A 25,589-nucleotide genomic window follows, 5' to 3' on the forward strand; every position below is an offset into this window, starting at 1 on the left:
ACAGCTGGGGGCTGGACAGAGGGCCCGGGGACTGGACAGAGGGCCTGGGGGCTGGACAGACAGCTGGGGGCTGGACAGAGGGCCCGGGGACTGGACAGAGGGCCTGGGGGCTGGACAGACAGCTGGGGGCTGGACAGAGGGCCTGGGGGACTGGACAGAGGGCCTGGGGGCTGGACAGAGGGCCTGGGGACTGGACAGAGCTGGGTGTGGGAAAGGAGGAAGAGCTTGGAGGCTGGAGAGAGGCCAGGGGAGGAGTGGATGCTAATCCCAGAGGTACTGGGGAGCCTTAGAGAGTCCCAGGCAGGGGGTTTCCTGCCTGCAGCTCCCTGGATTCTAGCTCGGGATCGGAGTCCCGGCCTCCTCGCCCAGACACATCAGCACTGTGATCACAGGAGGCGGGCAGGGGCTCAGTACGCCGTGGCCGGGCTCAGACCACACAGAACCAGCCCCAGGCCAGGCCTTGCGCTCCCGTGTCAATGCACCCACGTGGGCAGGGGAGGCTCTCAGGTAGACGGGGCACGGCCCAGAGTGGCCCAACGTGCCCCGGCTCAGGTGGGAGGCCTGGCCTGCCGTGGGCTCCCTTGGCATCCGGGCAGGAAAACAGAGGCTGCGGTGGAGGCTGGCCTCTAGTCCCTCCACCTCCCCGCCCGTGGGCTTGGCCCCGGGCAGGTACTGCCGGTCACCGCGGCCATCCCAGCCTCAGCGGGCAGCGCAAAGGCCTCTGGGGCCCGCCCTTTGCCGGACCCTTTCGAGAAGCGCTGGTGCCCTCTGGGCTCACCTAGAGCCGTCAGGGGAGGCCCCCCAGCTGCGCTCCCTCCTGCTCAATGGCCATCGCACTTCGGGGCCTCGGTTGTCTGCTCCGGTGAGTGGGTATGAAGCCACCTGCTGCTCTCAAGGATGGCAGGGACCAGGGCCCTGGGGCCGATGCCGGGGCAGAGCCGGCACACGCCTCCCCACACCTGCCCGACCCCGGGACAGCAGCCCCGACTCCCCACTCTCTGGCTCGCTCAGGTGGGCCTCAGCCACCCAGGGAGGCCCCAAGCTCGCGGCGGGTCCGTTTATGGGAGAACAAAGGCTCCCGTCGCACAAAGGCGTGACGATGAGCGTAAAGAAAGAGGCTGCCGGGCCGCGGCAATTTATTCCAACGCCGCTAATTCAGTTCCGGCACAATTAAAGCCGCTCTGATAATGCGGGCGACGACCGCCAGCCAGCAAATCGCTCCGAGCCCGCAGACGGGACGTGTCTTGGGAAAGGCTGCCGTATGCCTGCTTCGGCACCCCGGGAGCGTGCCATCTCGCCCCCGGGGACAGCCCTGGGGTCATATGGGGGGCTCTCGGGTCCCGCTCCACCGGGGGCTTGGGAGGGAAGGAAGTTTCCTCCGCTGGCCAGACCTCAGGGAGGCACAGCTTCCTCCCCGGGTGCCCTGCGCTAGGGATGGCCCTCGCCTGGCCCCTGGGGGACACTCTCTGGCCAGAGGCCCCAGCAGGTAGGCCAGGCCTATCCACGGCAAGGCAGGGCAGGTATCCGTGCTGTGTGGACCTCAGGCAAGTAGCTCTACCTCTCTGTGCTTGGGGAAACCAGCACAGCTCCTCCGTCACATGAAATGTGGTGCTCATCCATGCTGAGCTCAGCTCAGGGCCTGGCACGGAGTAAGCACGCACCAAGTGTACGCCGTCACCGTCATCAGTCACCATCGCTGGCTGCACAGCAGGGCCTGGGACGGGGGGAGGGGGGTGGCGTGGGGTGTGGGGCAGTCAGGACGGGCAGGTCTCCTCCTCCGACCCTCTTGACACTGCCCAGAGGTCACGCCCACTTTGCAGATGAATAAGCTGAGGCCCAGCAAGGTGAACCGACCTGCCCATGCCCCCCTCCCCCCCGCCAGCCCCGAGGAAGCAGTGGTGGGGACAGGCAGGACAGGACCCTCCCCAGACATGCCACCCTTGCGGACGCTGGCTCAGGCATAGGCCTCGCCTGCACCAGGGCGGCCCCGCACCTGCCTCCACTGTCCCCAGGTCCAGAGACCAGGATGGAGGGTGACGCTGGCCGCAGGGCCCGGCAGGGCGGGGAGGCGGGCGCCCAAGGCTGAACACCTGTCCGGGGGCGTCCGCGGGTGACGACGGCGGTCCCAGCGCTGCCCCCGCGGCCCGGAGCCCCTCGGTTATCACGGCGAGCAGACACCCCGCGCCGATTCGGCTTCTGCTCATTAAGCCGGACGCCGGAATGGAAATGCAAACATAATAGCTATTTGATTGGGGTGAGATATTTTGCATATTGGCTCGGCACTGATAGCAGAATTTCATCAACTCCCTTTTTTCATGCTTTAAGACTGAATTACGGAGACAGGCTTGGTGCAGCGGGATGGTCCCCCTCTCCCTTCCGAGTCCCCGAGCTGCACGATTAACAGCCCCTCCTGGCTTTGATGGCGAGGCAGCTGATGCGGGGGCGGGGGGGGCTTTTGAATGGCCACCTCTAAGAAAGCCAGAGCTCATGTGCGTGAAGGGGACAAAACCCCCCCGGGCTCTGGCCCCCAGGTGGACCTGCCAGGCGGGGTGCAGGTGACGGTGTCACGGAGCACTGCACGGGGAGTCCGGAGGTCCTAGGCAAAGTCCCTGCAGGCTGCACCCATATCAAACGGGGGTGATTGTGTCTGCACCCCGAGACCGCTGGAAACATGTGAACGAACAGGGGGCGGAGTCCCCATGAGCCCCTCCCCTGACTCGGGGCCTGACTACGGGTGCGAGTGTTTTCCTGAGGCCCCACCACGTGGGCCTGCCCATTACGTGGGTCCTTCTTATATTCCGTTTACAGAGGATAAAACAGAGGTGGGACACCTGCCCAGGAGCCCCTCCTGCCTGAAGGCAGGCCTCCGGGCCCGGGGGGGTGGGGGTGGGGTGGGGTGGGCACTGCCGGGCCACGTGGCCCTCCCCCTCCCCCGCCCCCGCGTCCAGCCTCCCAGAGAGGGCAGCAGGCACAGCTGGAGTGCTGGCGGCCCTCGCCTCCCATGGCCTCGCTTACTCATCGACTCAGTCATTAACCTGTCAAACCTGGGTTCACTGACTGCCAGGCTCCGCACCAGGCCCCTGGAGACCCCACGGCAACCCAGACACCCCACCCCCGAGAAAGCAAAGTGAAAAATGCAAGCGGCCATTGCCCCGAAGGAGAGGTGCAGGTGCCAGTCAGGGAAGGCTTCCTGGAGGAGGCGACCAGTGAGTGGCGCTCTGGAAGGGGACGGGACTGCCTGCAGCTGGGCCAGGGAAAAGCATCCCAGGCAGGAGGCACAGCAGGAGGCTGAGGCCGGTGGCCTGGTGCAGGCCACACCTCCTCGAGCCTGGTTTCCACATGGAAAGAAGGGATGTCACGTCACCGGCTGGGGTCAGGGTTCAGCAAGGTGGTGCCAGTGGGTGCTGAGCACAGACAGGTTATTATTACAAGTCTTGTTATTTGTTTCAACTCTCCAGGGGGCGCCACACCTGCCCTCTGGGGGGAGGGGGACTGGTGGACGGAGCTGGGGCCTGGCGGGGGGACCGTGCGGGCAGGAGGGAAGGACCTCCCCCCAGGCCGGCAGAAGGCCTGGCCTCCTGTCTCGCCAGCCCTGGACAGCTGGTGGGCAGGCCCGAGGCACAGGGCGCTGGGCGGGCGGGGGCACGGTGCTGCCCGGAGAGGGACCCTGACCTCTGGGTGGCACACGGTGGCCAGATAAGGCCCCGATAACAGAGAGAAAATAGCAACAGATTCAGACTTTCCCACCGGGGGGCAGTGGGGTGGCTCAGGCCACGGAGGGGACAGCCCTGTTCCCCTCTGGGGGCCTTGCTGTGGGACCTCTGGGCGGCTGGGGCCCGTGGCTGGCGGTCCCAGGGGCCCAGGCCCCCCAGGCAGCCGGGGTTGGGTCTGAAGCCGGGGAAGTCCTCCCTCCCCGGCCCTGGCAAGCAGGACTGGATGCTGTCAGTCCCCTCCCAGGAAGGAGGGTGTCTAATCCAGCTGGTGACTGGTGGAGGAGGCCACTGAGGCCCAGGACACAGGGGCCGTGGCTGCTCTGGCCTGTTAGCTGCACCCCCCCACCTGCAGCCCCTCGGGGCCCGGTGACTCGTGCTTTACGCACAATGCTGACAAGCAGCTGAGCCAATTCCCAGGCCCAGGTGGGTAGAGAGAAGCAAGTTGGAAGGAGGGGGTGCTGAACAGGGCTCGGAGGGGGACACGCCCCGGAGGAGCAGAGGGGAGCCCCACGCACGGGCGCTGCCGAAGGGCAAGTGTGTCCCCGCAGCACAGAGCAGCCCCGGACAGTCCAGGGCCTGTGAGGCCGGGCTCGCACGGCTGATGGGCGGCGGGGCCACAGAGGGAGACGGGTGGGCACAGTGGGGGTCAAGGGGCAGGCTCTAGGCCCCCAGCAAACACTGCCAAGGCTTGGGGGAAGCAGTTCATTCGCCGGAGACCGTCAGCTTCTCTGACGTTTAGGGTCGAGGCGGGTTCCCGGCCCACTGCCCCCTAGGAGCTCACAGCCCCGAAGGGGGAGGGGCTCCCGGGAGGGACATGGAGTTCTGGGGGGGCCCGGCTCTCCCCGCGGGTCCACCTCACCCCCAGTCCACACCCGCCGCCAGCCCACGTCTGCGCGCCCCTGCCGGCCGCGCTGCCCCTCCGCCCGGTCAAGGCCTCCTCAGCCCTCAGCCCCAGCTCTTCCCACGCAGGCCGGGCAGGCCCAGGGGCCACGAGGGGTTCAGGCTGGGAGGGGCCGTAGGCCCCCGCTGCGACCCGCCAGCGGCTTCTTTGACCCAGGGTCAGCCCGCTGACAGCTGGGGCGACCACAAGAGGATGTTGGCGAGATAATCTTGGCTTATTCGAGCGGGCGCCCTGGCCCACAGGGGGGAGAACAGGCATCCGAACCCTCTGCGCCCATGGCCGCCCCCCTGACGCTGGTTCTGCTCCCCGACTCCCTGAGTGGGCCGCCTGCGGCAGGGGAGATGGGGCCGCGCAGCCTGACTCCGCTTCCCCACCAAGCGTCCATCTGATGGTGCTTGCATGCACCCTGCAACGGGAGGCTCACTACTCCTCTTCCAGACATCTGGGTCTTAGACTGTCTGCTTCTTAGGCCTTGCCCCCCACACACCTTAGCGGGCCCTCCCTGTCATCCTGTGTATAAGCGACTGTCAATTCAGCTGCTTTGCTGCCCGGGGGTGAGCCATACCCCCACCCATGCCGCCTCCCAGCCCGGCCCGCAAGCGCCGGGGTCACGCATGGGGGCTGGGTGGGGACACTGGTGCTGTCCAAGGTAGGCCAGGCCGGAGGAGCCCGGACGCACTCTGGGCCGTCTCAGGGCAAGGAGACGCCCTCGGCATGAAGAGAAACCTTGCCGTGTCAGGAGAGTGCCAGGCAGGGCCCTGCACGCTCTGGGAACAGAGGCCAGACTGACGGACCAGAGCTACTGGGATCCGAGCTTTTTTTTTTTTTTTTCCCAACGTTTATTTATTTTTGGGACAGAGAGAGACAGAGCATGAACGGGGGAGGGGCAGAGAGAGAGGAGACACAGAATCGGAAACAGGCTCCAGGCTCCGAGCCATCAGCCCAGAGCCCGACGCGGGGCTCGAACTCCCGTACCGCGAGATCGTGACCTGGCTGAAGTCGGACGCTTAACCGACTGCGCCACCCAGGCGCCCCTGGGATCTGAGCTTTTAACACCCTGATACTTTATTGAGAAATGATTCACATACATCAAGATTCATCCTTTTAAGGGCGATTCAGCTTTCAAAGGAACGTTTCTTGAAAGATGGCTGGGACGGTCCCGCGTAACCCAAATAAGAGCCAGGGCCCCCGTGGCCAGATCTCGTGCAGAAAAGCAGCCGCCGGCAAGGGGATCCTCGCCTGCTTCTCCCCGCAAGCTCCCAGGGCCAGTCAGGGTCTGGGGCTCTTTATGGTACCCGCCACCTTTCTGCCCTCATCCCCAGCCAACCCACCGCGTGTGGCTCGGTGCTCCCTTCCCAGCCTCCCCGGGCCCTTCTCCCCACACCCGTTCCTCCCTCACGGGCGGCCTGGCAATGGCCAGAACTCACTGTCAAGTACCCCTTGGCAGATGGCAGGTGGGAGAAGGGGTCAGGGCCAGCAAGGATGCTCATGTGGCCATCCTGTCCCTGTGTCCCCATAACCAACAGTGTCCTAGGCCCAGGGGCAGGAGGACCACCTCTGGGGCCTCACGCGCCCCTTACCCGGTGACTGCCCTCTCCTCCAGGCCTCATCCTTCCCTGGGTCCTTCCTTGGGGCCTTCAGTGTGGACTCCAAGGTCACACCCATCTCCCGAGTCACGCTTTCGCCCGACACCTGCCCTCCTCTGCTCATATGCCTCCCGGGCTGGCTCTCTCTCTCTCTCTCTCTCTCTCTCTCTCTCTCTGTGAAAGCCAAACCATTACTGGGGCTACAACCCATGCCAGCACCTGTCTGGCTCCTGGCGGTGGCCCTGCTGACCCCAGCCCTGCCCGCGGGCTCACAGGGTGCTCACTTGATTAGCAGGCTCACTGGCTGTGCCCAGCAGCACCCCTGCTCTGGGGCAGTGCCTGGCATACAGTAAGTGCTCAGTGAGTACTGGTGACTGTGGGCTGGGGGAGGCGGAGGGCTTGGGCAGAGGGGAGCCTTGGAGTCTGAGTCCTCTTATTGGGGTTGGGGGACCGGGGCATGCCGCCTGTCCCCACAGGCAGAATATAGGCTGGGCCGGTCCCCCAACCCCAATAAGGTCCCTAGGGCCTGGGGGACCTAGGCTCAGGTCCCTAGGGCCTGGGTGGGTGTGGGGACTCCAGGCAGGGGACAGGGTGCTGACGCCGGAGGGGTCCTGTATATCCCGGCCTCAGCCACTGCCACTTCCTCCCGTGGCCAGCCCCATAACTGACAGGCGGAACTTGGGGGGCTTAACTGCCCCGGTCCCACGGCCACGCCCAGTGGGGGCCCAGGGTAAGCCTGGCACCCTGGGACACACGCCCTGAGAGGCCTCTCAGGGCACGAGAAACAGGCGTGGTTGTGGGGACCTGACCACACGGGACTTCAAGGCTGCCCCATTACAGACGGGGAACAGGCACAGAGAGGTGACGACGTGCCCAGGGCCTCACAGCTAGGAGGGTGGCCAGGTGGCCCGCCTGCCCCCTTCCTGGGCCCTGCCCTACACACGGTGTCTCCTGCTTCCCCTGGACGCTTCACTCGCCATCCCCTTGGGGGTCCCGACCCAGGTCTATGTGGCTCTGGGGCCTGAGACCTTGTCTCTCCCCTCACCAGGCCACTGTTCCTCTTCCTGGCTGTAGCACTGCGGCTCGGAGAAGACCTTTGTATTCCTACCCCGTCTGCTCCTTGGTTGCTGTGTGACCGCTGTCTGGCCCCTGACTGTCTGTTCCCCAAGGCCAGGACCCAGGCTCCACCAGCTTTTCACTCTGGGGCTCAGGCCGGAAGGCCCTCTCTGCCCCGGGGGGTGGCCATCTGCCTCCCCACTGTGGGGAAGGGACACCAGCGGGGGTGTGAAATGGGGCCCTGTCCCTTCAGGAGCTATGGCTCTCTCTGGCTCTGATCCGCGAGACACAGGTTCACAGCCCTCGGCAGCTTACGAAGCTCCACCGGGACCCCCATCAGCACCAGCCCGTAGAGAAACCGGCTCCACTGTACAGATGAGAAAACTGAGGCAGAGGACAGCCACGCCAGCCCCCACCCAGCCCCATCACGGCCTCTGGGCGCTGCTCGCATGACCGTTCAGAGCAAGGCAGATGGGAGGCCTCAGTGGCTCTGGGCCCGGGCCATCTGCCTGGGACTCGGTGTTCGCATCCGGCAAATGGGCACCGATCCACCAACCTGGCAGCGCTGCCCTGCGGGTGGGCGGGGAGGGGCTCGTCCGCAGGAGCGCCCTGATTTCCTCCACCAGCGGGGCACCCGTGAGCAAGCGGGGGCACCAGGGTGGGACACACACCTCAGGTGCCACGATGGGCAGGGATGGCCGCAGGATGGAGAGGGGCAAGGACGACGACGGGCCTGAGGGTGGGTGGTCGGCGAGGACTTCCCAGGGGAGGCGCTATTTAAGCTGTGCTTGTAAAGAACCGGGAGCGTTTGGTGGGGCAAGGATGGGTGGGTAAGAGGCAGACGGCTCTGATCCACGCCGTGGGGAGCAAGGGGGACCTGGGGCTGTGGGAGACCGGGCCAGCCACCCCCTCGGGGCAGCCCCCAGCTCCATGCCATCTCCTGGGCCTCACTCGGGACCCTCCCCCGTCTCGAGCCTGCCCTCTCTCCGACTCTCCCCAGGGCCGGTGGGCTGGCCCCCCGCCCCCGCCCGAGTCCCCAGGGGCAGGGGCCGGGCCAGGCAAGGCAGAGAGAAGGGGAGCGGGCCTGGGAAAGCCCGGCCCGGCTGATAGGGAGAGATTGGTTTCAGCCGGAGCTGCGGGCTGCCAAGTCCACATCCTATCCGCGGCCTGCGCTCACTCAGCATTCATCACCGCTGAACCCGGAGACTTTATCGACGCTGGGGGTTGGCGCCATCTCTGGGCCTGGCCGCTCCCGGCCCTCCGATGGGCCCGATAGCCGCTGATAGATTACCCGAGATTGCCGCAGCCAGAGCCGATCACTGACACTGCTGGGCGGGGCGCGCACCACGTGGCCGGGGCAGAGACCGCGGCGCGCCCGGGGGAGGCGGCGGGCCCGGCGGGCGGGAAGGCCGCCCCGGGGGCGGAGACAGGGAAGTAGGGCCCGAGAAAACGGGCGCCCAGGCCGGCTCCGCAGTGATTCTGCAGATGGGCCGATAAGGGCTGATGGATGGGAGCGGGGGCCGGGCTAATGGAGCCGTCGCCGGGCCCACGCGTCAGATGGATGGAGGCAGATTGCTTCCTGGAAGGGGACGGGGCTCCAGTGTGACAGGGCCCTGCCGTGGGGGGGGGGGGAGCGACGGCCTGCTAGGCTCCACACCACCCCCCTCACCTAGGGGGCTGGCTCTCCCTCCTACACCGGCCCGCGGGATGGCCACTGCATCCCCGAGAGGTGGGGACTCCCCAGAGCGGGCTCGGGGCCCCGGGTTCAGGATTTCATTCACACCGTGGCACCGGGGCCCCTCTTCCGGGCCAGGCTGTCCTGATGCTCTTTCTGGGTGAGGAGCAGAATGCACACCCAGGCCTGGGAGACTAGCGTCCAGACTTGTGAGCCCAGCACCCCAGGCTGTGTCTCCTGCCCCTGGGGGATGCCACGCAGGGTGGAAGAAGCCAGGGCCTCTGGGCTAGGCTTTTCCCCTGTTGAGTGTGGCCAGGTCCCAAGCAGCAAATCTACTCTGTCCCCGCTGCACAGATGGGGAAACCGAGGCACCAAGAGAGTGGAGGGGGCTTCCCGGTCCCACAGGAAGTCAGTGGCTCTGCAGGGTTGAGCCCGAACCTCCCCGCCCAGGGGGGCACCTCGTCCCCACGGGGGCCAGAGAGAGCTGAAGAGTCCAGGAAGCTGGAGTGAGGCACATTGCAGCTCAAACCCTCCACCCACCCTAAGCTTCTTTCCTCAACGGAAAACTGGAGGCTGAAAATCAGCCTCAAATTTCTAGGCAGAGTAGAACGGAGGCTGCCAGGGGCCCAGGAGGGAGATGGGGGGACAGCATGGGGGGTTAGTACTCAATGGGTACAGTTTCTATTGGGATCTTTCACTACAGTACAAAAAAATAAAAAGTCTGCTGTCCAGTGCTGTGGGGCATCCAGCAGGCGCCACATAAGTGCCTGTTCCCATCATCCTAGGGGATACAGACACATGCACAGCCCTCCACAGATACGTGGCTTTCTGCCCCACTTGCTGGCTGTGGAGACTGAGGCTGGGGCCTGCAGGGGCCTGGTCCTGCATCGATGGACAGGGTGGGGGTGCTGGGGGCCGTGCTGAGGCTAGGAGGGAGGCCAGACACGCTGACCTGTCCCATGAATGGTCCTGGCCAACCTTCGCTGCCTGTCAGGGCTCGGCCCTGTTGGTCTCTCACGGAAGGGCCGAGGCCTGAGGGTCTTATGTGACTGGCCCGGAAGGACCCAGTGAGTAGTGGGGCTGGGATCTGCACCCAGGCTGTGTGGCTCCAAAGCCCATGGCCTTGACCTCTCTAGGGTGAACCATGGTGATGATGGCTGTCTAGCTGCTAACCTGAGGGTCAGGATAGAGTAAGTGGAGAGGAAAAGTCTGGTCCCTGAGGAGGAGAAGGGAGGGGAGGGGCTGTGCGTTCCCGTGTCCTACCCCACATTCGGGGCCTGCCCCGGGCTGCTAAGGGCACACAGGAAGGCGCTGCGTGTCCTGGGGGCGGCACTGGCATCTGAACTGAGCCCTGTGCAATGCACGGTGGTGGCGGTCACTTCTCCTCCCCACCACGGTAGCTCGTTCCCTGCTCGCGACTTTTGCCTCTGCCTTTCCTCTCCCTGGAATGCTCTTTTCAACACTTACCACCATCTGTCCCTCCTTAAAGTCGGCTTCAGAACGGCCACCTTGCCTGCCAGGACCCCAGTCCCCCAGCTACAGGGGGACCCTCCATCCTTAGCGTTCATTCCTGGTATTCCTTCTCTATTCCCCCACCAGTCTGGGGCTCACCAGTCTGGGGCAGGGACCGAGCCCCTGTGAGGGTCATGGGGATCCCCGACAAAATCCCCCAAACACCAGGGACTCAGACAAGTGTGGAGGCCTGAACGCACAAGGATGTCCAGAAGTCAGCCTGCTGTCCCTGTTCCCCCGCAGTCAGCCCCCAACAAAGCAAGCCTCGGCCCTGCTGCAGGGACGGTTCCTCATTGCCTGCTGGTTATGACCCCTACTCCCTGGGCTTTTGGGCTCTGTACACGACAGTGGTCACTTGGAAGCACTGACTCTTTCCTTTTTCCGTTGGTTTTGCTTTGCTTTCCTGGGCCGGGGCTGGGGGGTAGGGCACGGGGAGGTTGAAATCAATTGAGAGAGTTGACTGAGCACCTGCTGTATGCCCTGCACTGTCCTGGGGGAGAGAGAGCTGCTACAGAATGGGGGCCCCTTGTGGAGAGTCTGCGGTGGGTGCTGCGGTGCCCCTCTGGGGCGATGGTTCCTATGCACTGCCTTTTCACCCTTGAGTGCTGAGTCCCTCTGACTCCTGCCCTGGGAGGCTTTGTCACCTGTCTTAAAGGGGGTGAAGGGGCTTGGCTGAAGTCACAGGGCAACAGCCTGGTTTTGGTCCGTCAGCCCCCTCCCTGTTTCCTCTCCTTAGATCTCAGCCCAAACCTGTTCCCTCCTTGCCCCTCTGCTATTTTCCACTTATGCATTTTTGAAAAACACCCACGCCTGTGACTGGGGTTTCAGGTCACGGAGTCCTGCAGGTGCCGTGGAAATGGGGGGGGGGGGGAGGCGGCTCCAGCCAGGCTCTAGGCCAGCTGGGCCTATGCAGGCCCCGTCTTACCGACAAGACAAACTATGGGGTGCAAAGTGACTTTGAACACAGTGAGAACACCCAAAGTTTCTTGAGCACTTCCTGCAGACATCGTCTCCTGTCATGTAAATTTCTGAAGATGGAAAATCTGAAAGACCCCAAGTTTCTAGAATAAACTACAACCACAGATAGGCTAAAGAACCCCCTGAGAAAGTCTTGTCTCAGCCCTCATTGTCTGGATGGGGAAACTGAGGCCTAGGAAGCAGATGGTCCTTGTCAGAGGGCACAGAGACTGCCCTGAGAGGCAGGCAGATCAGACCCTCCCATTCTACTGATAGGAAAGCAGGTTTGGCAAATGGGTTGGGACTGTCACTCATTAAAATGGTACCATGGCCCCGTCGCAGCCTGGTGCTGCCGCGAGCCTGGCAGTGTGAGGTCCTGGATAAAAATCATAGCGGAGGGGAAGGCAGAGATGGGGGGGACAGCATTCACAGAGTCTGGAGGTGCCCCAGACACAGGCAGGCGGAGCTGGCCGGCCTGGAGCTGCCCTGCCCCATTTTTGAACTCAGTGTTCCCATCTGGGAGTCAGAGTTGGCGGAGTGATCTTGGGAACGCCCAAGTCCTGGTCCCTTAATTGGGGCTGTGGGGATCTGGGCCCTGAGGGTCAGCAGGAAGTCATCCAAAGGCCAAACTGTCCATCCCCAAGCGCCTGGGCAAACGGATGGCCCCACTAGCAAGGCCCCGGAAAGGCTGGCCCTTCCAGAGCTGGGGGGATTTCCATCAGGGGGTCAAGGTCCGGGCAAGACAGTATCCCCTACTCCATAAATTAAGGGCTCCTCCTCGAGGAGCCACGCCCCCTCTGAGGTGGCCCCGCCTCACGCGTGGAGCTCAGCCAATCCCCAGGCCTCACAACCGCTCCTTTGCATGTTCTCTCCCATTGGCTGCAGGGACACAGATCCTTGGTTCCCAGGCCGCGGGGGCGGGGCCTGGGAAGGAGTTGAGTGGGGTTGTGGCCTAGGGGTACGCTGGGCTCTGGGGGGCGGGACTAGGAGAGCCTGGGGGGGGGGACCCTGGGCTGGGGGGGCGGAGCTAGGGGAGCTCTGGGCTGGGGGCTGGGGGGGCTGGGGGGAGGCTGGGGGGTCAGCGGGGTGCGGGGTGGCATGCTGGGCTCTGGGAGCCAGGGGGCCAGGGGAGCTCGGGGAAGGGGGCTGGCCTGGGTGCTTGGAAGACGCTGGGCTCTGGGGGCTCGGGCTAGGGGTGCCGGAGGGGGTTGGGCTGGACCCTGGGCGCTGGGGGGCGCTGGGCTCTGGCCTCTGAGGGAGCAGGTTCTGGCGGTGCCAAGCTCTGGATGACCTGCCCCAGACCGAAGTCTGGGACACAAAATGGCCACTTGCCACATGGGGAGGCCTTTGGTTATATAGTACCAGCTCTTCCTTTTCCTCTAAAGCTCCGTTAAATCCTCAAACTCCCCCCTACCCCGCCCATTATGAATGACTCAGAGGGGGAAAGAGACTGACCCAGGGTCACGTGGCCAGGACGCAGCCACACAGCTGGGACCTGGCCCCTCATCCCAAGGCTGGGTTCCCTTCCCTCCAGGGAGGGCTTATAGGGGGAAACTTCTTTTCAGCTGCTTCTTCTCAGGGAGGGCTAAGTTTTGGCTTCCTCTGCAAACTACCGACGAGGACCCCGATGATTTTAAGAGGCCCCGAACCCCCTAGCAGATCTAGTGGCATCCTTTTTCGGGGCGCCAGGAAGTGCGGGGCGGGTGGGCTCGCGGTGGGAGTGTGAATGTGCACGCGCTTTGTTCCTGGCATTTGGTGGGTGGATAAGGGAACACAGCCAGGCTCAGAGAGAGCAGGCAGATAGATAAGGTGATAGGGTTCCTCCAGCACACACGCCTATCGCCTTATCAGAGTTCCTCGTTTCTTTCTTTCTGGGTGGGGGGGCAGGGTGGAACACACCCCACCCCCACCCCCCACGCCGGGGAACTGAGGGGTGGGGGCCTCCCTCGCTCAGGTCCCTCCCGCTGTGTCCAGCACGCGGAGCCCTGGCCTCCGGGCCCGTACCGGGAAGGGGTGGGGAGGTTCCCGTGACTTGCGGTCACAGCAGGACCAGCAGCAGCTGTGCCTCTGCCCTTGTCAGCTCCACGGAAGGGCCTCCGATGGGGGCGGGGAGGCCCAGGAGGGGGACAGACAAGGGGGCGGGGCGGGGGGGCCTGGAGGCCAGTGGTCTGGAGACTGGGGTGCCGAGCCCTCTCTCCAGAAGGCCTGTGAGCCCCTGTGGGAGAGGCTGGGCAGGACCCGGAGGCCTCCCCCAACCAGGCCTACAGGGCGGACCTGAGCATCTTCAGCCCCATTTTACAGATGCAGAAACTGAGTCTCAAAACAGAGCCGTGCCTGTGAGCCACAGCAAAGGGGGGCAGCCTGGACCCCCACATCCCGTCTGTATTCCCTCTGGCTCTGGGAGCCAGACTCCCAAAGACCTAACCACACACAGCACGGTGTGACAGGGGCTCTGCGCTCTGTACCCAGAGCTATTCACCAAAAGCAGTCCAGGGAGAATTCTGGTAGGCTCCGCGTAGGGTGTATGGGCTCGGCAGCCCCAGGGACCTCAACCCTGCACATGTCCCTGGAGGGCACGCCCCCACCCTGCGACACATGGGCCTGGGACACTCTCCCACGTCCCTCCTGCCTTTGTCCTCAAAGGCTAAGGAGGCCAGAATTATGATTATGCCCATTGCACAGGCAAGGAAACTGAGGTCCAGGGACATGAAGTCACTTGCCCAGGCTACCGACCCAGGAGGCAGAATTTGAACCCTGGTCACTGCACACTACACTCATCCTCCTCCCCACATATGCACCCATTTTACTGGAAATAGCTGACTTCCTTTAGAATATTGAAACAAACCAAAACCCAAAAGACACCAAGAAACCAATTTTATCACCAAAGGAGCCTATTTTCTGGGGGCAGATGATATGACCCCCAGAGATAAGCAGGAGTGGAGGCACCTTGTCATCTGCTCATCTCAGGCAGGGCTGTGTGGTTCCAAGCACGCACTCACCCTCTCTGTGCCTGGGCCTTTCTCCCCTAAATGGAGGGAGCAGACCCTTTAGGGGAGGGGGGGGGGCTATGGCTACAAACACCCCCCAGATCCTCAGTTGTGATGGAGATCCAGACCTTGGCCAGGATGCTAAGTCAGTCTCTACCGCTCCCTACTGTGCTGTGTGACCTTGGATGAGTTGCTCAACCTCTCTGAGCTTGAGTCCTCTTCAGAGAAGAAACGAAGTCAGAGGTAAACTTTCCAGGGCTGCTGGGATGCTACAGGGTAGCAGAGGTCAAGCCCAGGCCTGGCATACAGAAAGCACTCAGTAAAGGAGCTGCTACCTAACAAGGACCACCATGAGGATTGGTTATAACTGTGGGGTCCTAGAAACCACTCAGAATGTTGCTGACTGCCCACTCACACCTGCTGTCTCTGGGATCACAGAGAATTTCATTTCTTGGGAGTTGCTTAAAAAACAATACAGAGATGGGGTGGAGTGGCCAGCAGCCCTGCACCTGCTGGGAGCCCCAGGCATGCCCCCAGGGCCTTGGTGTCCCCACTCACACAGTGGGGGGTGCGCACAGCTCCATGGGTGCCTGGCCCCCACGCGGCTGCCGCACCTGTCCCTCAGCGGGAGGGATTAGCCACACGCGGGCCCTAATCGCTGCTAATCGCGCTACCCTCATCGAAGGATCTCGGATCAGCTGAAGGAGGCGGCTTTATCCAGACAGACGCGGAGATGGCACCATAGTCCCATCTGGGCGCCGGACCGTCACAAGTGGCAGGCGGGTCTGGAGGGCTGAGGGAAGGCAGGGTGGCTGAGGATGGTAGGGGGAGAGAGCCGGGAGCCCCCCACATCCCCCAGCGCAAGAGAAAGCTCGACTTGGTCCCTCAACATTTATTGGGCACCAGCTGTATGACCATGGTACTGGTCTGGGTGCTGGGAGTCAGCAGACGCCCAAACAGGGCAAATTCTTGCCCTTGGGTGCTGCGTCCTCTCGAGGAGTGCAGGCCCTTTGTCAGATGCTGAGACTAAGGCCAGCGTGTCCAGAGTTGAGCCCAGGCAGCAGGTCCGACCCCTGCTCTGGAGGAGTGCCTCAAATCTCCCCTAAAAAGGCTCTCACGCCCCAGGCCGGGGGTGCCCTTCCGTCCCCCAGGACGACTCCTGCTGCTTTTGTGAGTGGAGGCCAGAGCCTTCCCCTCCCCGGCCGGGCCCCTGGACACTGTCGGTCCAAGGCCTGGGGAGGCCTGGGAGGTGCATGCGGGCCCCCGGGCCGGGAGAGGCTGGGAGAGGCGGCCAAGGTCTCCCCTCCAGGGCCCCCACCACCATCCCCACCCTCCTCCCTACCTTCTTTTTTCAAAAACATAATTATCTGTGTATTATCAAGAAATCCAGACCTTAATCAGTGAGCTATGAAGTCAGAATTTCCATTCTTATCTGCGGGAGGAGTGGAAACGGAGGAGATAGGCGGCAGGGACGGATCGCTGGTGGGGAATGTTAATGGGTGGGGAGGCTGGGCTATTGGCCACGGAGACGCCGTATCTCCCCATTATCAAGGCCGTATCTCGCCAAACCATCTCAGCGCAGTAATGGGCCAGTTCAACTTTCCGAGTTATCACAGGAGCTGAAACCCGCGCCCGCCAGAGGCCCGGACGGGAGACAGTTCCGGGCGGACGGGGCTTCGGCCGGCACAGCCAAGAGGCAGAGGGGGACAGCTGGCCTGGCTGGGGCCCCCGGGGGCCTGGGCGCCCCTGCCCCTGACCGTCAGGGCCGCCACAGTGAGCGTAGGGGTTCCCTCTGTGCTCTGGAGAAAATGTCTGGTTTTGAAAGAGCCAGGCGTGAGCATACTGCACAGGAGGGGAAACCGAGGCAGGAAGCCATCTCAGGGTCACAGTGGTCCCAGGCCCACCTGAGCTGTGCCAGGCCCCTGAAGTGAAAGAGGGCTGGGGGTGTGGAGGCACGGCAGGTGGGGGTAGGAGGTGAGCCCCATGCCTTCCCACCTTGTGGCCTGCAGGGTCCCCCGACCTCCCTGGGGCCTTTTCCAGGCCCTAACCCCAGCAGCAAAATCAGCAGGTGGGGACATCCTGCTGGGCTCTGTCCCTGCAGGTCCTGACCTGAGGCTTGGCTCCACAGCCCCTCGGTGGCCTGGCATATACTCAATCCACCCCTCAAATGGTAAAGGGTCTCCCCGCTGCCCTCGGGCCTCCTGCAGGACAGACCCCAGGGGGTGGGGCACCCCTGGCCCCTGCGTGGAACACCCCCTGTTCATTCAAAGGAAGGGACCCAAACACCACTCGTTCCCAACCCCGCGAGGATTAGTGATCCCACTTCACGAGAAGCGTCTGAGGGGTGGAGCAAGTCTCCCTGAGGACCGCCCACCGCATGGGGCCCCCATCTGACCCCCTGGGTCCCAGGAACTGCCCTACCGACTGGGTCCGTTGGGGCTCTGGTCCCTCTCCCACAGCTGGAGGGCAGGGCGGCAACCGCCTTGGCCCAGAGAGGGGAAGGGACTCGTCCAAGGTCACACAGCCGGTGAGAAACGGCCTGGTGACCACAGCTGGACACTGCCCGGAACCACAGGAAGGCCTCGGTTTCCTGGACCTGAGCACGGGTGCCGCCAGGCCGGCAGGGAAGCCAAGAGAGCTCAACTTGTGGAAACCCCCACTGTAACCATCCTCTTCCTCCTCCCCCAGGGTGGGGAGCTCGAGCTGCAGCCCTGGGTCTGACCCGTAAACCCCCTAGGCCTCAGTGTCCTTCTGTGCACTGGGCTAGTCACTGAGCGTCCCTCAGAAGTTACCGGAGGAAAGGCAGGAGCCAGTGTCTTTAAGTTTTGGGCCCTCGGCAGGGGCTTCCTCAGCGCTCAGGACGGCAGGATGAGCCGGCGGGGGGGGGGTGGTGGGAGGGTGCAGACAAGCTGGGTTTGGATGGCATGGCGGGAGGCCACTCGAGGTCCTGTGGCTGCCCAAAGCTCTGAGCTCTGAGCAGAGGCCTCGTCTTTGGTCTCAAGCGTCCAAGCACCCGATGCCAGACTCCCCCACTGAGCCCTCCCTGGGGGCTAAGAATCTGCCACTGCCTGCCAGGCCCTGTCCCCAGTGGAGGGCTCACCGCAGGACAGAGGCACGACCACCTGGCCCCGGGCCCCCTTTCCTGGGTCTTACTCGCAGCATGGAGGCTTGATGGAGAAAAGGGAAATTGAGGCAGGAGAATGTGACAGGTGCAAACACCCAGGGCAGACGAGGAAAGCCTCAGGGCTTGAGTCAGACACCAAGAGGAACGGGCAGGAAGCAGGCCTAGGGCGACCGGAGGAGAGATGACCCTCTGTCCTCTTCACTTGCATTCTGTCACGCAACCCCAGTGACACCCCAGCTCTGGCCCAGGCCGCACCCGCTACACCACCTGCCCCCACCGCCCGCACCGTAGGCATCACTGTTCCATTTTATGGGGGAAACCGAGGCTCAACAGCTTGCAGGAGGCCTGGGCGCCCTCAGAGCCCAGCCTGGTATCCCCATGACATCTCCATCCTGCAGAGGTGAGGACTGAGCCTCGGGAAGACGGGTAACTTCTGTGCACCTGCAGAGTTTAGCCCTCCAGCCCGGGATTCTGGCTGCGGCAGCCCCCACGGTGGCCGTCCCCTCCTTCCAGGAAGCGGTGTGCCTGCCACTTCGGGGGTCTAGGACACAGCCCCCCCCCCCGCCCCCGACCTGGGAGCCATGGCAGGCCTGCAGCAGACCGCCCTCTCGACCCCGTCTGTATCCTTCCTGCTCGTGCGCCGTGCACGGCCCTGCTGTAGCCACCCGCCCTTTCTGGTCCTGCATTTCTTTGTGTGTCAGATGGGTCGAGAACCCCAACCTTAGCAGGCATCGAGGAGAATCACATGTGAAACCCAGAGAAACCCAGGCTCTGAGCGTCCACACCCTCCGGTCCAGGGGAGGCAGAAAGGAGGGGGTGGAGGGGAGGGGCTTGCTTATCGGCCGAACCCAGCTCTGGCCCAAGGTCACATTCCTGACCCAGCGGGGACACTGCCTTCTCCCAAACAGGGGGCCTTGGAAGGTGGAGGAGGAGGGGGGGAGCCAGGCTGGAAGGGTCCTGGGACAGGTGGCCTGGGGGAGCGGAGCAGGCACTGTCCAGAGAAGCCTCTGCCCACCCCTGGGGTCCAAAGACCCAGCTCCTGTCGTGTGGCCTCGAGGGTGTCACAGTCTCCCAGGGCCTCAGTCTTCTCATCTGTAAGATCGGTGAATCGATAATGACAATGAGCCCAAGAGCAGGTAAGACGCTTGGGCAAGAGGAGGACTGAGGAGGGCCCGGGCCCCGCCCAGCCCAGGGTGTGACTGGGCCCCTCGCCCCCCCCCCCACCTCCCCTGCCCACAAGTCCCTTCAAAAACTCACACCCGAAGGCGCAGGGGGGCCGGACACAGGGCTCCGTGTGAAGTGTCCAGTCCCCCAGGCTTCTCGCAAAAGCTCAGTAATGCCACCAGCAGCTCCCAGGCCTGCCACATCCACTGAGGACATGACCTTGGGACTGCACTTTACAGTTTGCTTTTGAGACCTCACAGACCTCACGTAAAGGCCCGAGGAAGGAGGTACTGTTCGTGAGCTCTTGCTTCAAAAGTGGAAACTGAGGCTGAGAGAGGTCATTTGCCCACAGGGTCACGGTGAGGCCAGGACTCAAGGCCAAGCAGTGGCCTCCCACTCGGGTGATGAGGGCTGGCCTTCTGCCCGGCGCCCTGAGGCCAGCCCAGGCCTAGAGCATAAAGCCTCTGCTCCTGGTGTGGGGACAGGGTGGGGACGGAAGCCCTGAGGTCCCGGAGGGAAGGGCCTCTCCACAGCCTGCCTAGTGGCCCCTGAGCAGCCAGGGGCCGGTGACGGCAACAGGTCATCCAGCAACAAACAGCCTAGGTGCCCCCCGAGTGCCGCTGTCATCAAGCACCCTCGGTAGCCCAGCCCTGCTTGAGCCGGGCACGGCACGAGAGCTGGGACGGCGTCACGCCCATTCTACAGATGAGAATCGCAGGACTGGGAACGAGAGAGACACTCGCCTAGGCCACTCAGGGGGAAGCTGTGCGGAGGTGACGCGACGGTGGCACCATCGCAGACGACACGAGTTTCCCCGGATTCTCATGGCTGTGCTCGGGGGCCGGCAATGTCGTCATCCCCGTTTTACAGATGGGTAAACCGAGGCTCACTCGGGCAGGCCTTGCTTACAGTCCCACTCCATTTCATGCCGTGTCTCCATTCGGTCATTTATCTGACAGAGTCCTGGAAAGCCCACTATGTGGGGACAGGACAGACCCAGTCCCTCCTCCTGGGCAGCAGAGATCTGAGCTGCCCGTGCAAAGGCACTGGGGCCAGAAGCGACTGAAAGAAGCCAGCCCCTCAGCTGACACACAGGCCCTAGTGAGGGGCTGCCTTGGGAGCTGCCACCCCCAGTCCCCACGCAGAGACTGGGACTCATAGGAACACGAAGTGCAACCTGACAGTAGCTAAGCCCTTACCTATGGGCCGGGTGCCTCCCTGAGGACACGAGGCCCACAGGCGGCCAGGAGGTACACGTGGAGGCCAACTCCCTCTGCACGCACTGCGCCCCACCCCCGACTCCTGTTGAGTGGGGAGTGATAGACAAGGCTCAGTGAGCACAGCTGGTTGTGGCCTCAGTTTCCCCCTCTGTGAAATGGGAGCGGAGGCCCTGGGGCAGCTCCAGGGATACGGTGGCTGGGGGGGGGGGGGGGCAGGAGCCCAGGCCCGGGTCTCTGGGCCTGGCGATACCAATCAGTGGGCACCAGCTGCCTCCAGGAGGAGGCCCGTCGATGGCAGATAGGCCGGCTGGGAGTATTATTCACGAGTCCGTCAAGCCCCAGGAACGTCTGGTCGGCATAGAAACAGGAGATAAGGGGTACAATTAATGGCATCACATTCCCTCCTCCTTTCTTCCCCAACTGACCCATTTAAATCCCTGGCGGGGCTGGTGCCACGCTGGGCTCCCAGTGACCTCCAGGGAGGGGCTGGCTGGGCAGGCAGGACTCGGCCAGAGCTCAGGCCCCCGGGCAGGGCTGGCTGAAGTCTCCCCAGGGGCCACCCCCGCGCAGTAGGGTCTCAGGAAGGAAGCCCCGGGAGATGTGGCAAGGGCTAGGCTGGCGAGGGACCCCGGCGTGCCTCCCCTCCCAAGGGCCCATTTCACAGGTGTGGAGACTGAACCCGGACAGGCCTGGGGACAGCAGCAAGAGGAAAGCAGTGTGGTGCTCACAGGCAGGCTGGTTTGGAGCCTGGGGCCAGGCTGCCTGCCCTCCAACTCGGCTCCGCCATCGTTTTGGGCGAGAAACTTAAGCAATCTGTGCTCAGTGTCCTCCGATGTAAAGGTGATAAGAACAGGACTTCTTTTAAGGTAATGTGTGGCCGGCACAGAGTAAGCGAAGTATTAGCCATTGCTAATATGATTATCACCATCCAATGCAGGAATGAACTGCTCGTTTTCCCTGAGGCCCAGGACAGCAGGAAAACTGAGCCATCTGGAGCCAGGGGGAACCCAACCTCTGGGGTGATGGCTGGCCCCCAGGGACCACCAGGCCCTTTCAAGTCTGGGTTCGGGGCTGGGGGCCCGTGAGCAAAGCCCTCCCGGCCGTCTCAGCCCTTCATCCCCTCGGCTCACCACAGATGGGTCCCCGTGCCCCCAGGGCTCTGAGGAGGGGGCCAAGGCCAGTGGAGGACAGGACTTACGTCCCTGTGACAACTGGAGGGCAGGCGCTGTCACACCTGTCTTTCAGAGAGGGGAAATGGAGGCCGTGGAAGTGAACCGCCCACGGTGGCCGTGCACCAGGACCAGCAGGTGCCCCGCCCCCGCCCACTTTCTTCACTTCGCCGCCGTCCCAGTGAGGTGCGGCCTTGCAGGGTGGCCCCTGCGAGCCAGGCAGACTCCCAGGGGCCTCCCGTAGCTGGGAGGACGGTGTGCAATGTTGTGTGTGCGTCATCCTCTCATGCCGACGGAAACTCCAGGGGAGACCACCCCCTCCCCCTACTGGGCCCGAGCCAGGCCCCCCCGGAACCGGCCCTCAGCAGAAGGCACTGTCGGCCCCACAGGTGGGTGTCGAGCTGTGGAGAGAGCGGAGGGTGAGTCTGAAGCACGGAGTGAATTAGTCATCCTGTGGCCCCAATATTCCTTTAATCAAACTCCAAGCATGTGTGAAAACACCCTCACAGGAGAAAGAGTGGCCGCTGGGGCCGGGGCAGACGGGGCAAGTCCCCAGCTTCCGCTGGAGGCCCCTCACCTGGCTGGCCTGGGTTTCCACTTGGTATCTAGGACCATGGTTCCCTGAGGGCCCTCCCACTGCAGTGACATCACCCGTCGGACCTGGGGGCTTGTTCCTGTCTGTATTTTCAAGAGAGGGGAAACTGAGGCCTGGCCCCACCCTTCTATCTCATTCTCACCTCCTCACACAGGCATCCCTTCCCTGGGGTCCTGTGCCTCCGAGCCCTTCGCCCCCCCCCCCCAACAGCCAGGAATCATCCCCTTTTTCAGAGCTGGAAACTGAGGCCAGCCCACTGTCCCTTGGAGGCACCTCTGTGGCTGGCCTATTCCTGACCTCGATGAAGGTACCCCCTTCTGGGAAGTCTCTGACTGTACCTGTCACTTTACCCCCATCCCCCACCCACCACCACACCTAAGACAGGGCTGGGACCCAGTGCACACATACAGCGAGGGCTCAATAAACCTGCTGAATCAAGGGGGGCCTGCTCAGAAAGACCGCCAGCGCACTGGCCTGCCCCCACCGCGAACAGCCTGGGCCATGGAAACCACCTCGGTGTTTTTCAATAAAACTCCAAGCAGGCTACATCTAAAACTTGCCAGGAACGCACAGCACCCTAACACGGTGGAGAGGAAAACACGCTCCCTCCTGGAGGTGATAAACCCACCTCTGGCTATCTCACACCATCTGATAGGAATCGGGCGGGGTGCCCCCCCCCCCCACCGGCCCCGGAGCTCCGGGCCAGCGAGAGTCATTTTCCTTTCATTTTGACGGACTGTACCACCCGCAGGGGAGGATCGACTTCTTGGCAATTAAGTATGTTTGGGAAGAAAACTCGCCCAGACGACCCGCAGCAGACGCCCTCTCCCCCTGCCCCGGCTCTGGGCCGGGCTGCTCTCCCAGCCGAGACCCCCCCCCCCCCACCGTGGTTGCCTCGAACCCAGCCGGGCCTGGTGGCCATAGATAAGGCCTCTTATCGCCCTTGGCGATCGCCATCCGGCCGACCGGCCCTGCGCTTATCGGAGCTCACATCGACCCGGGCGGGAGGACAGCTCGGCGGGCCGGGGGTCCCGAGCTGGGCTCTGCCCCTCGCTTCCAGCCAGCTCGGCCCCAGCCTATCGTCTCGGCCATCTGGCCGGCCAAGGCCGCGCTCCTGCCTCGCCCTCCCCCCGCTCCCACGTTTGAAGTTAATAACTGGAAGCGCCTATCACCGCCGCCATCGGTTGCGCGCCTTATCAGCGCGGCACATCTATCTCCTCGCGGAACAAAAGGCGCACAGAGGCGCGGGCAGCTGCGCCCCGGCTTGGTGAGGGCGCGGGGGGCGGTGGCGCGCAGCGCCCGGTCCCCTCCCCCTCCACACCCGCGGCCTGGTCTCAGGTGAGGCCAGCGCGGCGGGCGCACAGCTGCGAGGGCCGCACGCACAGCCGCGGGCAGAGGGCGGGCGGGCGGGCGCCGCCGCTTGGTGACAATCAGCGCTCGCATCTTAACTCGCCAAGATCTGCCAGAGGGAGGAGGCGCCCGTGGTGGGGGCTGCGGGGGGTCTGCCCGCCTGCTGCGCCACTCCTGCCCGGATCCTGGCCGCGCGGAGGGTGAGCAGCGGACGGGGAGGCGGGGGGGGGGGGGGTCTCGCCTGCGCGCCCGATGCGGTCCCAGTCCCCAAGGCGCACCCTTGGCCGACCCAGCTGGGCCCCGGCGCTCGCCCTGCTCGAGGCCTTATCGGCGCTGTCGATCGGTTCCCAGCCTGAGATCTCCTGCCCGCGCTATCTGTATTTCTCATCACGCTGAAACACATACACACACGCACACACGAGAACAGACCCAACAGAGGCGCACAGGGGAGGAGGGGAAAAAGAAACCAGAGAATCAGCGCAGATCGGGGACCCGTGGGTGGTTTTAATACTTAAGTTGACTTGATAGAAGGCGACTTTCAGAAAACAGGTCCCGCTTGCACACTGGGGGAGTGGGTTACGGGAACCCAGATTTATGCTTGCGTGGCCCCTTTCTAGGACCTGAGGGGTGGACACTTCCCCAGGCGCGCGCACACGGGATCTGGGTGGCAGTGGCCATGTGGACAGAAGTGGCAGTGCCTGGGCGCCTGAGGCTGGGCAGAGGGCTGGGCCCCCCTCTTTGCTTCCCATCTGGCCTGGGAGACGCGACCCCCGGAGGAAATCTCGTGCCCAGGCCCTGGCAGCGAAGGCGCGAAGTTATTGGCGTGAGGGGGGAGCGGCGCTTCCTGTGTGCTCACGCTCTCGCTCCTTGCGAGTGGCCCAGAGCGCGCGGCGCTGCTTTTATCACGGGGCTTTGGCAGTAAGGACTTAGACCGCGCCGTGCCCCTGGGGAGCGGACCGCGGGCAGGATGGGCGAGAAACATGGGACGCAAGCAGAGGCGACGGTGACCTGGGGCCTAGTCTCTGGAAGCCCCCCTTTCCTGACTTGGGGTAGTAGGATAGTCCCCTCGGATGAGCGGGGTGCGTGTGTGGGGGGGGGGGTTGCCTGCTTGCTGCACGTGCGGCATTGGCCGGGACAGAGAGTAAGGTCGGACCTCCAGGAGGCTGTCCCTGGGCAGGGAAGGGTCGAGTTCGAGACCCCAGCGACAGGGCGCGGGGGTCTGCGCGGCTGGAACCGAGCGCACGGGCTGCGGGGGCTGCACCGGCCCCCCATTCCCAGCCACGAGGCTCTAGGGCCAGCAGAAGAGGTGGTGGGAGCGGGCCGGTCTCCGCCACTTAGCCATGCATTTCCACGCGGCCCGGGTGCCCCCTCTCCCTCCCAGGTCTCCCTGTTTCTCCCTCTAGATACAAAGCCTGGGAGAGTCAACCGCGCGGCGAGATAAGATCACAATTTCAGCCCGTCCCGACAGAGCGATCTTATCAGGATGGGACTTGCAGAATGGAATATTTTAAACTTTATCTGAGCCCAGATCGGGGCCGCCTTATCGCCGCACCATCTCAGGGATGCGGGGGAGGGGCAGGACGCGAGCTGGCCGCGCCCCCAGCCGCCCCGCTCGCGGCCCTCCGGGCGGACGCTCCTCCCGGCCCGACCCCGTCCCTGAAACGAGACGCGGGGCCCGGCCCGCCGGCGATTAGATTACCGCGCGCGGGGCGGACAGCGGGGGGCGCGGCGCGGGGTGAAGGTCGCGGGCAGAGCCGGGCCGGGCGTGTGGGGGCGGGCCGGCGGGGGCCGGCGGGGGTCGGGGACCGGCGGGCAAAGTTTGACTCACGCTTGATCTGCCGGGGTTGCTGTTTCCTCCTGGACATGTCTCCGGCGCCGCGCATCCCGGCGGCCGCCTCTAGCCCTGGCGGGCGGCGGGGGCGGGGGGCGCGGCGGGGCGCGGGGCGGCTCATGCCCCGGCCCCCGGGCTCCGCGGCCGTCCCGGCCCGCGCCCCAGCCCGCCGCGCCCGGCCCGGAGCGCTGCGGAGGCCGGAGGCAAGGCCCTGCGCTGCGGGCGCGCCGACCGCCGGGGGCGGCGGGCGGCGGACTGCTGCCAGCTCCTCGGCTCCCGCGCTGACGCCGCCGCCGCCGCCGCCGCCGCCGCCGCCGCTCGGCTTTCTCAATGGAACCTGCGGGCAGCGCGCGGCGAACCGGGCGGCCTCGGCCGGGGCGCTCCCGGCGGGCGGGCGGGCGGGCCGGCGCGGCGGGGGCGGGGCCTGCGCGTCCCCGGCGCGCTCGCCTCCGGCCCCGCCCCCGCTGCGCCGGCTCCGACCCCCGCCCGCGCCCCCTTCCCCGGGCGGATCAAATTCCCTGCAGCCCGGCCCGCCCCCGCCGCAACGGCCCGCCTCCGCCGCCACGGCCCGCCTCCGCCCCGCCGCGCCGGCCCCTCCCCGGGCGGATCCTGGTTCCTGCAGTCCAGCCGGCCCCCCCCCGCCGCGCCGGCCCCGCCCCACCTGGCCCCGCCCCGGGTGGACCTCTGGCTTCCTTAGCTCCCTTCAGTCCCGCAGCTTTGTCCCCAGGCCTGGCTCTGATTCAGCGACC

At 64.5% G+C, this 25,589-nt stretch overlaps 1 protein-coding gene across 1 annotated transcript in view; it reads right to left on the reverse strand.

Annotated features, from left to right (window-relative positions):
* ZFPM1 (zinc finger protein, FOG family member 1) overlaps positions 1–24,933 on the reverse strand; it is a 67,510-nt gene extending 42,577 nt beyond the window's left edge. The window contains 1 exon segment of the mRNA XM_030298766.1: positions 24,838–24,933. Within this exon segment, the coding sequence (XP_030154626.1) occupies positions 24,838–24,892 (55 nt within the window). The 5' untranslated portion in view covers positions 24,893–24,933.
* Between the last annotated feature and the right edge of the window lie 656 nt (positions 24,934–25,589).

This window comes from Lynx canadensis, chromosome E2, assembly GCF_007474595.2.
Source record: "Lynx canadensis isolate LIC74 chromosome E2, mLynCan4.pri.v2, whole genome shotgun sequence".
Lineage (NCBI taxonomy): Eukaryota > Metazoa > Chordata > Mammalia > Carnivora > Felidae > Lynx > Lynx canadensis.